This window comes from Salminus brasiliensis, chromosome 22, assembly GCF_030463535.1.
Source record: "Salminus brasiliensis chromosome 22, fSalBra1.hap2, whole genome shotgun sequence".
NCBI lineage: Eukaryota > Metazoa > Chordata > Actinopteri > Characiformes > Bryconidae > Salminus > Salminus brasiliensis.
Window position 1 is genome coordinate 21,104,511 of NC_132899.1, and position 15,681 is coordinate 21,120,191.

A 15,681-nucleotide genomic window follows, 5' to 3' on the forward strand; every position below is an offset into this window, starting at 1 on the left:
TGTAAAGTTTAATGTAAGGTAATATTACATTAAACCAACATCCATCTATAGGAGATAGCGTTAAGATGAATGGCAGTTGTACACAGAAGATGTCATTCTCTTGCATGCCCCCTCAAATTAGGCCATGCCTACATGCACATGTACATCTTTTGTAGTGTAGTGCAGGGATGGTCTATGAAATTTTCAGCTTTACAGTTTCACGCAGTCATTCCTTTCACAAACACAATGTGAAAGTACACACTTGAATATCACTGACCGCTGTAAACATCTCCACTGCTAAATAAGGACCTTCTTTTGGTACTTAAAAAATAGCTTTAGCTTTGCCTTTTCCGTTTTACACTGTTCAAATTTATGCAATCTAACAATACATCTTACACAATTATTAATTACTTATTTACTACGAATACTGTTAATACTAATGCTATTACAACTGTTATAACCACTGCTATTACTTACTACTACTACTACTACTACTACTACCACTACCACCACAAGTACTACTATTACTATAAATTCTATAGCTTTTACGGCTAAACATATTGACCAATTATTTTGTATATACACCTGCTCATTTAAAAAAAATGGTTTATCCTGCTTTTGTTTGTGTCATTTTGGAGCATTGTTGTGAGGATTTGATTGCACTCAGCGACAAGAGTGTGAGCGTGGTCAGGATGAAACACAATCATTCCAGAGAACACAGGTCCACTGCTCCACAGCTCAATGCTCAAGTAATTGAATACATTAATTGGAAGAGGTGTCGACAAACATTTGCACATATAGTGTATCTATAGCTAATTATCTATCTCTAAATATTTTAATATATCAGCCACAAATGCAGTGTCATTTATCAACACGCCACTGTAGCTCATCTGTTTTCCCCTCAAAACAGATCAAACATGTTGCTTTCATCCCACATCCCCTCTGCCGCTGAGCTGTCTATGCAGGCAGCTGAATAATGACAGATACCATTCAGAAGCACCCCAGAACTCACAGCCCAACCAGAACATATACATAGCCGTGCAAACGTCTGGGCTGCTTACACATATAATGTCTCACACACACACACACACACACACACACAAAATAAATATTGGGAGAATGTTCACAGCCATATGCTCCTCAACCTGCTGAAGCTACAAAAGCTGTGTATTTTTGATTGCTGAGTCAAGACATATGTGATGTTGAATGTGGAAAAAGTGCATGCTTACAATTCAATATGGGGACAAAAGTATCATGGTACACACCTCTTAGTCTGTAGTGAATTCAGTCGTTTCATTCAGTCCAACGGTCACCACAAGTATATAAAATCAAGTACCTAGCCATGCGGCTTGCCTTTACACACTAGTGAAAAAATATCAGTTCGTAAAGTTTCTTTCCTCCTAGATATTCCAAGATCAACTGTGGGTGGTATTGTTGAAAAGTAGAAGACGTGTTAAGGAACCACTTAACCACACAAGAAACTCAGGCCACAGGACATGTCGCTAACGTTTTGCTATGTATTCTAAACCTGCTGTTATAAACCTGCTGTTGTAAACCTGTTATAGTTGCAAAAAGGGGGGGGGGGGGTACAGTTGAAAAATATATACAATTGTCCTTTATGTGTGAACCATTAAAAAAGTCTAATTTGACAACAAAAGGAAATCAGGTAGGCTATGAGAATGAAGACCAAAGTTCATGCAGACATTAATAATCATCACAAAAGTAGCTACAGAGTTCAGTTACTAAAAAAAACAATAAAGCACATATATGCCAGAAGGTAATGTGGTCTGATGAGGCAATTTTGTTAACCAAATCCACAAAACAATGTGTGGCACAAACAGATCACTGCCCATTCCTCAACAAACACCATCCCAACAGTGAAATATGGGGGTGGCAGCATTGTGTTGGAGGTATGCTTTTCCTCAGCAATGTTTTCCTTTCAGAAGTTCCAAAAACAAGGCTAAAGCAACACATGAGTGGTTGAACAGGGGAATGTTCTACAATGGCAAAAAGGTCCAGTTGCCCAATGGAGAATCTATGACATTGTACAAGCACCATCCAACCTATCTGAACAACCTGGAGCAAATATGTCAGGACGAATGGGCAAAATCACTCCCAAACAGTCACTCCCAGTCTTAAGCACTAGTCTTGAATACTTGTTGAATACTTTCGCACACAGCATTATCAGTTGTTGTTTTTTAAGTAACTGCTGACAAATAATGAATTTTGACTTTGGACCTTCACTGTAAGAGTATATTCATTTGCAATTACAACTAGAGAGTGTGATGCTATGGTATAGTTGTTGGTTGATAAGGCATTGCTAACTTGTTTCTATGGTGTTTCTAAGGTGTTACGATTGTATAGGTATGATAAAATGTGGGGTGCCAAAACTTTTGTCCAAAAGATGCCTGGTCCTAAAGATCCTCCATGCACAGACCAGTGCTGGAGAGCAATGGAGAGAAATGGGGGCCTCCACCATTCATTCCTTTGGGGGGGATGAAGCTAAATTTGTGTAGCTCAAATTGAAAAATGTGACCTGTAGAGGATTAAAAGTCTATGGACACATTTTGTCCATTTTACATCCAAAAGCTGCATACAAGCACACTATTCCAGATCAGGACGGACTGTGTCAGAGTAGGAGAAGTAGCGTTGTGTAAAAACAGGTGGAATAATAATAAAAGATAAAGAACATAAAATTTAAGGACAATAGTTCTTGTCTTCTGCAGTCACATTAAATACTGTCTGGAACAATCTGTGTAAGTGCCTTTCATGATCCAGGCCAATCTGATTATGTTAAAGGGGGTTGAATACCTTTGCAAGGTACTGTATATTAAATAAGCTTACAAATAAATATGAAATCGATGTACACTGATCTGAGCTGAACCAAAGCAAGCAACCAAGTTTGTGAGTGTCATTTTGGCTTTCCGTTTTTCTCTTTTAGCACTGACACCTCAGCACAGTGGCATCTACGCAGACTTAGAGACTAGCACTTTTAGCCTAGACTTCATTCTTGAATTTCTTTGAAAGAATTCACTTACTGTACCTAACCTTCACAGCTACATTTCTGAGAGTTCTATACTGCAGCCTATTACACTAAATTCACACAACCTGATTTTTTTTACTTGCATTTAATATTGCTTGCATAACTGCATCTGTACACATTATCAGTGGCTGCAGATAAGAGGACTTATGCCAAGCTCTTGGTGACTAATAATAATAATAATAATAATAATAATTATAACAACAACAACAACTCTAAACCACCACATGATCTGCAATAAAATTTGAAATGGTAGCAGCAGAGGCAAAAAACTTCCTGTGCAAACAAAAGGTGAAGCATGAGTCTAACAGAGTTGTAGCAAATATGCTGTTTGTTGCTGGTAGCTGGTAAACCTTAGGTGTGACAACAGATCATGTGTCAAGCCTTGGTAACACTTTTAATGCGTCTCAAAAGTCTACACACAGAGCCATTTACACAGTCAATTAAAGGAGCCATATCCCACATAGGCCTTGTATTTTATTTAGTTTTTCCCTGAATACCTTATGATATTTGTATCAAATACTGTATACTGTACTGTACTCCTTATCTGGGCAGTAAGTGTGTATTTGCTTAGTAAAACACTAATATTACCATAAATAAATACAAAATCGTGGTTTTATGTCACTATTAACACAGCTCCAAAGCTCTGTTCTTTAACCCTCATGACTTCCACCTTTAACTTTAATCCGTGCAGTGAACACACACGTACACACTAGTGAGCAATCACACACTGTGATATAGTGAGCACACATGTCCAGAGCGGTGGGCAGCCATCACTCCGGTGCATGAGAGAGGTTATGGGCCTTGCTCAAGAGCCGAACCCAGGTATCAACAGCCCGGTGCTCTAACTGCTGAGGCACCACTGCCCCTACTTGCATCCGTTCTAATGTGCTATGTTTGCTAATGTGTTGAATGAGTTGTCTTGAAGGTGATGTGAAATTAAAAGCTGGACAAATAGGCAAGCATAAAAATCGGAGCCACAAACTGTGACGGCTAGACGAGTAGGCATGACAAAGCATCTTTTTTTCTGGTATGCAGTGACTGTACCTCCCAGAAGTGGTCCAAGGAAGGACAATCTGTGAACCAGCGACAAGGTCATGGGCACCTAAGGCTCACTGATGTGATCCATGCAGGCCTCACCTCACAACATACAGGACTTTAAGGATCTGCTGCTAATGTCTTAGTACCAGATACCACAGGACGCCTTCAGAAGTCTTTTGGACGTGGTCTCGAATGGTCAGGTCTGTTGTAGCAGTAAAAGGGAGACCTATTCAATATTAGGTGGTACAAATTGTTGTTGTGGCTGATCAGTTTTTTGGTGACCGTGCCTGTAAGAGCGATTACATGTAAAATACATCCGCTTTTATTGGCTTCCCTGGATTTTCCAGAATTATTAGCCAAAACGCAACAAAGTCAGATGAAATCTGTTTTTCGTTTTATGTATTAAAACAAATGGCCATGGGTCAGGCTTTTTATTAAGTACATCATATTAAAAGACACACTGGTTACTGGTGTCCAGACTTATCTGTATTACTGCAGGTTTTCATTCCAGTCAAGCTGGAACACACTTACTGGTTTAATCAGTCGGTCTCTTAGTCTTCAAATAGTTTAGCATGATCACTCCTGCATTCACTCAAATCCTCACAGCAATGTTCCAATGTCTAGTGTAAAGCATTCCCAGTGGAGTGTAGGCTGTAACTACTGTAATCTCACTATTGGCACCCTTGATTTGTTGGATGAGCAGGTGTTTACAAACATTTGGGAGATATAGTGTATATATGAGGTCATATGACTGTCTAGGTTGTGTTTAGTGTAGCAAGATAATAACAATAACAGCGTGGACTTTATTGTATGACTGTACTGTATTATGCAAACAGAGTTAATGCTGAAACCATAGTTGGTACAAGCTGGCCGTGAACGCCAACACAACTTGGCTGTGTGGTCATTAAAGAGCCTGAATGTGAGTTCTAGAGTCTAATACGCTTCTACTATCCATCAAACACCACGCTCAGCAGACGTAATGTGGGTGATTAGTGAGCCTGTTGTGTGGCCACTGTCCTCTGCAGTTACTGTTTCTTCCACAGAGGTTTGGTAATGGCTTTCTGATCCTGCCAGACTGCACAGCCAGCCTCCAGCCCTCTAGCTTGAGACTCGGCATGTTGTCAGCATCTGTCCCTGAGGACTGAGGCCTGGAGATCTGACAATAAGAGCTCTATCTACTGCCACATTAACACTAATCAATTTTGGGGGAGGGAGCGGGACAGGGGACAGAGAGAGAGAGAAAGGAAGAGATTGAGAAAAGAGAGAAAAAGTGTGTGTGTGTGTGTGTGTGTGTGTGTGTGTTTGTGAGTGAGTGAGAGAGAGAGAGATTCATGGCATCGGAGCTGTGATGCCATGGCCTTTTCTGTAGATAAAAAAAAAAGCAAACAAACCTAAGCTCCCTCCGCAGAACCTTCATTCACTCCAGCTGGTAAACATTTCACTGGCAAAGGTAATGGTCTGCCAAGCACTTTAAATTCTCATCAAAGCTCTCACTGTGTTCTTTAAGCTTTGAGAACTCCACCTCTAACTTTTCGGCCTTGTACAGATGGATTGGACTCTTGGCACAGGTTTCTGAAAGCCCCTTTTTGTCCACCATTTGGTCTGCCTCGAGAGGAGTGTGTTACTGAAAAGGGAAGATAAAGCCAAAAGCGAGTGGTAATCCAGTGCAGTTGCGTGGAGGAGGACAATGGTGCTGCTCTCTGCAGTAAATGAGGAAAGTTTTATCTTTCAGGACACCAAGCCATGCAGTTCTGGCGAGCAGACGCCAACACTGGCCTTGACTGAATAAGCTGCTTTAGAAAAATGTGAATGAACACATTACAAAGATATAACACCAAAAAAAGCATAAGTAAAAGTGTAATGCGTTGTTGTGTTTTCAGGTCACCTTTCGCCTTAAATATTTTCTAACAGTAAACATTTTCTAAATGTTTTCTAATGCAGTCAAAGGTTATTGAAAAACATCGGTTTTGAGGCCATATTGCTCTACAATACTAAACCATATGCAGGATTAGGTTACAGCTAAGTTTTCTTTTGCCTAAATGCATCACACCAGTCCTAGCCTTCTTAGCACAACTTTATGTGGCCTGGCTGACATTCAAGTACAGGGTTATGGATTATTTTATATTAATTTGGTCTAAAACATCATTATAAGTGGGAATAATATAAGTGTTGTGTAATTATAAGTGCCGTGTAAGCATCCATGCTCAAATGATCCTGTTTTTAAAACAGTTTGATTTTAGGGTTTTTATTTCTTTAGAGGACAGAGCACCAGGCATCGATACATGGACATTATATACCATAAACCTCAAACACAGTTTGAGCCCCTCAAACCCCTAAACTGTTACATTACAGTTTTGACCCATGGTCCCAAAATGTATCTACATCCAGTTCACTCACGAAAACCTTTCAAGGCAGAATGCATCATCATTCGTGGTGGAGTATGGAACCAAGGTTAAAAAGGCTAAAAGCTAATGCTAACTGAGCGGGTGAAGCACTGCTGGGAGAAGAGCTAAGCAGGTGCTAGGCTACAAGGTATCCCTACCAGACACTAGTACAATCTCTTCAGCTAGCTAACTGCACACCACGCTGACTGGGCACTGAGAGTACCCAGAAGGGACAGAAGCACCATCTGGTGAGAGGATTAATGTTCTTTTTACAGGGCTAAAGACTGCTATGGCAAGGCAAAATGACAGGGTTGTAAGTGGCCTCATAAAAACGCATCTAGGCTTTTTTTCATCCCAAGCAAAATCAAATACTTACTATTTATACATCAAAGAACAAATCTATATCTATAAATCTATAAAAGCATTTATGGCACTTTCAACACCTTCCACTAGAGAACTTTTAACCATCTGAGTAAAACTATTCTGTCTAGTGTAGAATTAGAGCTCCATAGAAGCTTTGCAAAACTGACATTGTATCAACTGGAAGGTATGTGCATGTCCATAGTGCAGGGTTTTAGTCCAGTCAAGCTGAGACACACTTACTGGTTTAATCAGTCGGTCTCTTAGTCTTTAAATGGTTTAGCATGATCACTCCTGCGTTCAATCAAATCCTCACAATAATGTTCCAATGTCTAGTGTAAAGCATTCCCAGTGGAGTGTAGGCTGTAACTACTGTAATCTCACTATTGGCACCCTTGATTTGTTGGATGAGCAGGTGTTTACAAACATTTGGGAGATATAGTGTATATATGAGGTCATATGACTGTCTAGGTTGTGTTTAGTGTAGCGAGATAATAACAATAACAGCGTGGACTTTATTGTATGACTGTACTGTATTATGCAAACTGAGTTAATGCTGGAACCATAGTTGGTACAAGCTGGCCGTGAACGCCAACACAACTTGGCTGTGTGGTCATTAAAGAGCCTGAATGTGAGTCTCAAACCAACCAAAATCAAATATATATATATATATATATATATATATATATATATATAAAAGCATTTATGGCACCTTCAACACATTCCACTAGAGAACATCTGAGTAAAACTATTCTGTCTAGTGTAGAATTAGAGCTCCATAGAAGTTTTACAAAGCTGACATTCTATCAACTGGAAGGTATGTGCATGTCTATAGTGCACATGCATGTAAGCTGTGCTCATGTTGCAAACATCATCATATCAACATTAATATATGAACACAAGGCACAAAACCAAACACTCCTTATTTTTTGTTGCATCAGGCATGTAGGTCTATCAAGTCACTGCTGAACTGTATCAGATTGTATTTTGTGGATCATCACACCCCTATGGGGGGGGGGGAGGGTACACACTAAATGCTCAGTTTTTCCCATATTGTCAGACAGAATCCCTCACTCAATAGGCCCTCATATGTTTATGAGCGCTCCAGCGTACAAAGTTTTACATGCTTTTGTGAGGGCTCCTCTGTGGGAGCAGCAGTATTTTGAAACTGGGTCACTCAAAGCAATATGCTCAGTTAAGCACTCGAGGACTGAAAGCTTGCCACTGATCTCTTACTGACAATCTAGTGTATGTAACTAAATGGTACTCAAGGGAGACTATTAGCAGCAGTTGCAATTCAAGGACTTGAATGACATTGCTCTAAATATGCAAGCCTATTTTCTACTTCTTAAAAAAACATGGGGAAAGGAATTAATTCATGTTCGGATGGTACAGATAAAAGCACTAGGTCGCCTGTCGAAACCCTTTTAACATAGCGTTGCAATTTAATTACCCTGCTCCGCTAACGACCCCAGTGACCCCTGCAACGGTGAGCTGTCATGCATGAAATTAGCACTGAAAGCGCAAAATTTGGCTTCTCATTTAAGCCCCTCCCATCCCGGTGACTTCAATCAACAGTGTTGCCTCTGTTCCCATGGCAACAGCAGATGCGGTGCCCTTATCAACCCCTCCATGCCCTGCGATTCTCCTCCACGCTGGGCTGAAAGTGATCGAGCATGTGCAGGAGCAGCACTGATTATTCTGCACAAAGCTTCTTTCAGACAGGTCCAATGGCTGGACCACTAAAACCCTTCCTTCCTCTGGCAGGATTACGTTGCGGGACAGATCTATAGCAGCGTTGTTCAAAAGGCAGCCATTTATCTGCATCATGCCGCTATATGGTACACAATGGCGATATGGTATTCTGATGACAATGATGCTTATATGCTTTTCCAAGCTTAAGGAACCCTGATTAACTGCACTTTTCATTACAGAGAGTATAATTAGTGCTGTTTGTTTAGATGAAATGCAGCAGATTTTGAATGAATATCACTGTACTCAGTATGGGAGAGTATTTGGATAGTAGTTTTTAAGAATCTGTCGCTGCTGATGATTTTTGTCTGCGATCATGTAGATCATAATAAATATAATGTGACGCGGAAATGTCTTTAATTATTGTGAAATAATATTGTTACCGTATCACACACCCCTACGTTTACTGCATTCTCCACAAAGGACTTCTCACACGGAGCATAATGTTGGTGACAACCAGAATGACCCGTTCCTGCCAACGTCAAAAGAATTTGTTTGCCCCTGCTTTATTATGTGTGGTGTTGCATCTTCAAAAATCTCTCAAACTGGGCTACAAACCTCTGAGCAATCCAAGGACGCACTCTACATTTCAGCTTCTGAACAAGGCAGCAAACTCGCCATTCCTCTCCGTTCTAAAGGAAACTATTCTATTCAATGTCACTAGTGGTGCTTTTCATGTGGAGAAGGGTATCTATTTATTCAGGTTTAACTTTACATAGTGTCCTGGGGTAACGGCCTCTCTCACTGTCTTTCTTTATTTCTGCCCGTCTGTATCTGGCATGTCCCTGTTTTCCCCCTCATCCTCTGAGAAAATTACAGACAGAATTACATAGAGTTTATTACCAAACTCAATGGTAGTCTGATCATCTTAGCTGTGTTTGGATTTACATCTTAGTTTTTGCCAGGCAGGTTTTGCTTTGCGAAATATGATATAAAAAATGTAACGATTTCTGGGATTTCTTTCCAAATTGCCCCCCCAAAAAAAAGTACAGAATTAGAATTTCAAAAATGAAATCAGATTTTGAAACTTTGCTTCACCCCACACTGAAATAAGATCAAGTGCCTCTTCAACTGTATGGATGCAACAGAATGTAACCACAAATACTACATTTGCTCATCCTATGGCAATTTTTATTCCGTTTATGGCTGGATAATATATAGCTTATACTGAAAAGCTAATATGTAATATTTTTATTACAGCCGTCCACCCGATAAATCACCCGATAACATCCAATCTCAGTGCGGCTTCATCTGAATAAAACATTTTGTATCCAGTGCGCTGCATTAGGTATAGCTTGGCTACAGTAGCTACTGGAGTAGGCTGTAATGTTGACTTAGCTAGCAGTGCTACAACAAAAAAAGTGTCACTAACATAAAGCACCGCTCGAGATGCACCAATACCAATTGGACTAACAGCGCCCCCTATACAGAATCGTTAGTCTGCTAAACGCAAAGTAAGTGAGTGAGTCACAAGACCTCCGCCAATCTATCCTAACAGTGTAACCTTCAACATGGTACTTTAATACAAACTGAGTCATGTACCAAAAATCTGCAGTTCAGTAGGAGTTTCATCACACAGCCAATGCTCACACTAGAGAAATGCTACAAAGATTACAGGATCAAGATCACAGAGATAAACAACAGTAAATTACATAAAACGAGGCTAAGTTTGCTGCGACTCTGAAGGCAGTGTGTTCTGTAGCCTTACACAAAGTGTTTTCAGCCCAACCACAGTCTCAAACAACAGATGTGCTCACTCAGAACAACTCAGCCCCAGTCATACTGCCGCTGTGTGTTTCAGTGTTGGGTGGGATGTGGGAGTGTGCTACAGGGATCCAGCTGCTGCTGCTGCTGCTGCTGCTTTGTATGTGTGCTTCTGGTGTACTCACTGTAACAGAGGTCTCACGCTCCTGCCTTCTTGGTGAAGTGGACACAGGGCTCTGGAAGAGGACATAACAGACACCAGATTACCAAAAGGCCTCTCCAGCACACACATTCTCTAGGTCCCATATTAGTCTGTTTTTGTTACTGTGCCATTAAGACACGGAAGTAACTGCAGGATGAATGAGCCAGGCTGCTGTGGGCTGTACGGCAGTCATATGTAAATGTGTTTGTGGTAGTGTTATCCATCACAACTATGATGACTTCACAGGTATATATGTACACACACACACACACACACACACACACGTATAGATAGATCTTCATAATGTATCTTAACCATTATTAACCACTGCTATTTTTTCTTATTACTATTATAATTACTATAATTACTAATTACTATTAGAATAATGACATATGTGACTTAGATAGAACTTGTTTTAGGCTGTATGGCCTGGGAAGTGAAACAATGTTCACATACAAGGCAGTAAACTCTTCCCCATTCTAAAGAAAACTACTGTATTCAATGGCACTACTGGTACTTTTCATGGGTATATTAGTTCTATAGTTCTATTTATTCTAGATGGGCCCTTCTTACGTCTTATCCTGGCAGTTTTTTTTATAGTTGCTAGGGTTGTTCTGGTGTTGTCAGTGCTGCCATGGTTGCTGTGGAGGTGATGACAGCAGGGCGACATGTAAAGGATGTGCGCTGTGAAGTTGCTACGATGGCAAAATTGTCATTTCTATCTTGAGATAATCAGGAGAGAGAAAACAAGAGGAAAGAGACACAACTACAATAACCTGCCTTACTCTTCTCTTCTATCTGTTCAAAGAAAATGCAACACAGATGTATAAGCTGTCCACAGTTGCTATGCTAATGCTAAACAAAGACTACGTGGGTGGACAGGAGTCGAGTTGGGGAGCAGTGGAACTGCGTTCTCTAAAGGAATGGAGCTCCATTCAGTACCTTTGGGATGATGGTGTTTGTTACTCAGAATTCATTATTTTACACAAGCACTTGACCTTATTAATGTTCCTGTGACTGAATGCAGTCAAGTACACACAGACTCCGCAGCAAAATGCGGGCGAATCATATTTTAATACTCTTGATTTTGAAAGAAACATTAAATGGGATGGTGTCCACAAACTTCAGGCGATATACTGTATGCACAACTTCCTCAACTCACATATTTGATCTATTTAATCGGATATGATCAGCTGTAATTAAACTTTCCATGGGCAAAATGAAGTAATAATTAGTTAATGCAGGCAAACTATTTTGGTTCTCACTATTTGGACAAAAGTATTGGGGCACCTACACATTAAACCTACCATAGCTTTTATCACATCCCATTTTAAATCCACATGCTTTAATAAAACCCCTATTTAAGATCCTATAAATAATCCATAATTTCATGCTGGAATTCAGGGAGTGCTTCAGTAATGTGCATAAAGGCAGACTGCATGGCTAGGTGATTTTATACACCTGTGGCTATGCGACTGAATGAACCACCTAAATTCAATGATAATAAGGTCTTGTTCTAGTATGTTGGCCCATATAGTGTACATCTAAATTTCCATTGATTTTCTGTGCAACGTCCAACACAACTCACGACTGTGCCAGTAGAGACTGCGTTTTTTTCTGCAAACACTTCTACACTTTACATACTACAGGTTTTTGTTTTTGGTCACAAAATAAAATTTGTACACATTTCTTAAAATATTACCCACAATTCTGTTTCAATTGATGAAACGTTTTGAAGCAGGGGTCTAGCGATTTAGAAAATTCAGAACGAGGGGTGTAACAGTAAACTAAAGTCACAGTTCAGTCTACACCACGGTTTTGACCTCACGTTTCACAGAAAAAGCAAGTCTTTCCATGCACACACACACACACACACACACACACACACACACACACACACACACACACACCCTACAACTGTCCAATAACTCTGACATATCGTCCTCATCTGACCCACCATGATTTTATGAGCTGATATAAGATGGAAAGGTCAGAATGTCAGAAATACTTGTTTATTTTCAGTCAATAAAGAACAAAGAAAGAAAAGACCAATCGTATATGACACACTCTCCAACTGTGGCAGTAAGAGGGAGAGATGGGCGGCGACAGCGAGGGCCATGCACTTGTAAAATGTCCATATTTACTCTAACTGTGCATGCTGTGTAATTGCGTGCACCGAACATCCATATTGTGACAAATACACATACGAACACATACAAATACTATTACAACCCTGGTAGGTACACATATATGCTTTAACACTGCTTAATAATATTTCTGAGACCAATTACATAAGGTCTAGATCAGGGCTGCTCAATCCTGGTCCTGGAGATCTACCCCCCTGAAGAGTTCAGATCCTACACAGCGGACTCGAAGGGTGGAGCTAAACTCTGTAAGGTGGTAGATCTCCAGGACCAGGATTGAACTGCCCTGGTCTAGATTAAGACTCAAGCAGCCACGGACACGGACACATTGCGGATCGGTCGTACCTGTTGATCTACGCTAGGTTTCCGATGGACAATGTGGGACTGCTCCGTCTGATGCAACGGGCTACCGCTGCCATGAAATCCATTCACTGTAAAGACAGGAGGGAGACAGTGGGAGAGGGTCAGTTTAAGTGTTGAGAAGGATCTCTGAAACTAGGACCAGATCTAATCTAACCTCAATGACATATCAAGGGCATGTTCACAAGGCAAAGCAAATTGCAGTTAGACATTTCGAAATTGTTAAGAACATTTTGCATTTCCTCAACTGTCCTATGAGCACAATCCCCGAACTGCATCTGTACATTCGATATCTAGGAGACAACTTTCAGAAGAACCGCAGTGGCAAAAAAGCAAGCTGGCAAACCAAAGGAAGTGTTCTGTGAGGCACTTCCCAGTTTTTTTTGTTTCCTAGGCATGGCATTTTTTTCTTCCCCATCATGTTCACAGCACCTCCCCTGGTAGAGTCTAATTTTAATCTCCTTGCCTGTATTTATAGGGTTGAAAGAAAAGATTGTGTTCTGATCGGCTGCACTTGATAACATGCTGCTCTATTCTGTTCTAAAGCAGGGCGGGCGAGCGAGCCCAAATGCCATTCCAACATGAGCTTTATTTAAACTTTAAAACCTCCACAGAGAACAATGTAAACACTGAATAATTCAGCTCTGAATAATCAACTAGAAATGAGAGAAAGACCTTTGATCAAACAGAATTGTTTCAACCGACAGTCAAAATGCTCCACAAGCCCACCAAGGGTTTGTTCCAGCTCTCATTGTTTTTACCCTGTCGGCTGCTTGGCCAAGGCCCAAGTGTGCAGGGGAGGCAGTTCAACTCGTGACCTCCTGTGTGTTACTCCTGCAGGTCACTGGAGTCAACAAAGACACACTCGTGAATGTTGGAGCCCCCTGTGAGATGGATCTCTGAGCAGAGATGCCCTCATCCTGAACACATTCGCAGTTTCCTTCCTCCATTTATTAGCGATGACACTGATCTCTCTCCGGCTGCGCCTTAATTGCATTTGTTTTTTTTAACGGTGCAGTTTCAACATTCTGAATCATTTGTAAATCCCATTATCTCTCCACTGCATCAAGGGAACACTCTCTGTCCTTGTCTGCTAAGTGCCCTTATATGAGCAAGCACACCAGTGCAGAGGTAAGCCAGCAAGTAACACATTTATCTTCACTGTCACGCAAAAACCTCTCATCTCCAGAATTGCAACTTTGCAGTAGAGGGAAAAATCTTCTTAACTCTCATTAGGGCTGGGATAGTGCGCTTATTAGGGCTGGGATAGTGCTCCCGTCAGGGCCGGGATAGTGCTCCCGTCAGGGCCGGGATAGTGCCCTCGTCAGGGTCGGGCTAGTGCTCTCATTGGGGCTGGGCTAGTGCTCTCATTGGGGCTGGGTTTTAACACATCAGTATTAAATGATATTTGATGGCCGGTTGATTAATCTCCAGAATATTAAGCTATTGATATTTGTGCTTTATTACTTTTACTGTATTTACATGACTAAATGTTATTTTAGTAACCTTTAAATAAACAAAAATATCTTTTTATCTTTCAATCTGAGGAAGCTACTAGTTTAGTACTAACTAATCTTGGCTAAGTACCAAGGTTGGACAGTGCTTTAATAATTCCTAAGCCACTGCTTATATATTCGACTGTCACAATCTTAATGAACTTTGGACTTTCTTTCTGTAAAAAAATAACTTAAAGAAAATCACTCTGTTAAAAGTGAATATGCTTTAGTTATATTATCAATATCTTTACTTGTATTCAAGTAACTTATTGCTACAGTAGCAGTTCTCTTACTAATGTTGGGAATTTCAGTAATCTTTCCACCTCTGAATGAAACTCAGGACTGGCTGCAGGTGGCTCAGATTGGGAGTGTGAATGGGAAGATTATGTAAAAGGACTCCCTAAAGAAAACTGTACGGATATAGTGGAGGAAGATTACTTCGACCACATTTAGAGTACAGCAAATTGTTTCAGCTTGTTCACACCCTTGAGAAAGCTGAATACTGAAGCAGTGGGTGTGTGCTGACTCTGTAGAAGTGGAAATGAAAAAGAAAATGAGAAGAACTTAAAAGCTCTGTTTTTCCTTATTGATGTTCCTTTAGATGTTGAAAGATGGATTTCTGGTCTCTGTTAATACTCTAAAGAAAGCAGAGAGCATAAATAGAGAGTATAACCCTGGTGGTCTTTTGGGACATAGGGTGTGGATGAGTGTGTGTGATGAGAATGTTGAATATTTAGGAAGGGTGGAATAGTTTTTAGGGAGTTTTTACCATGTATTTCATCCACTTCATGAAACCAAAATAATTTCATATTAATATTCTTATAAATACAGTGAGTCCAAGAAGTATTTGATCCCTTGCTGATTTTCTTCGTTGGCCCACTAATAAAGACATGATCATTCTATACTTTTAATGGTAGATGTATTCTTACATGGAGAGACAGAATATTAAAAAGAAAATCCAGAAAATAAATCTAAGGAATATATATTAATTGATTTGTATTTCATGGAGTGAAATAAGTATTTGATCCCTTAGTATTCATTAGCAGTTCTGGCTTTTACAGACCAGTTAGACACTCCCAATCAACTTGTTACCTGACCTGAAGCCACCTGTTCTCACTAATCACTTGTGTGAAAAACACCTGTCCACAGAATCAGACAGATCACACAGATTTCAAGTCTCCAACATGGGTAAAACCAAAGAGCTGTCACAGGACCTCAG

The 15,681-nt window shown here is 40.3% G+C and overlaps 1 protein-coding gene across 1 annotated transcript in view; it reads right to left on the bottom strand.

Moving 5' to 3' along the window:
* Positions 1 to 15,681, bottom strand: part of LOC140544018 (growth arrest-specific protein 7-like) — a 55,441-nt gene that overhangs the window by 20,933 nt on the left and 18,827 nt on the right. Inside the window, exons 4-5 of the mRNA XM_072667367.1 lie at positions 12,952 to 13,037; positions 10,446 to 10,496 (exon numbers count right to left, since the gene is read on the bottom strand). Of these exons, the coding sequence (XP_072523468.1) occupies positions 10,446 to 10,496; positions 12,952 to 13,037 (137 nt within the window). The remainder of the gene's footprint in view (positions 1 to 10,445; positions 10,497 to 12,951; positions 13,038 to 15,681) is intronic.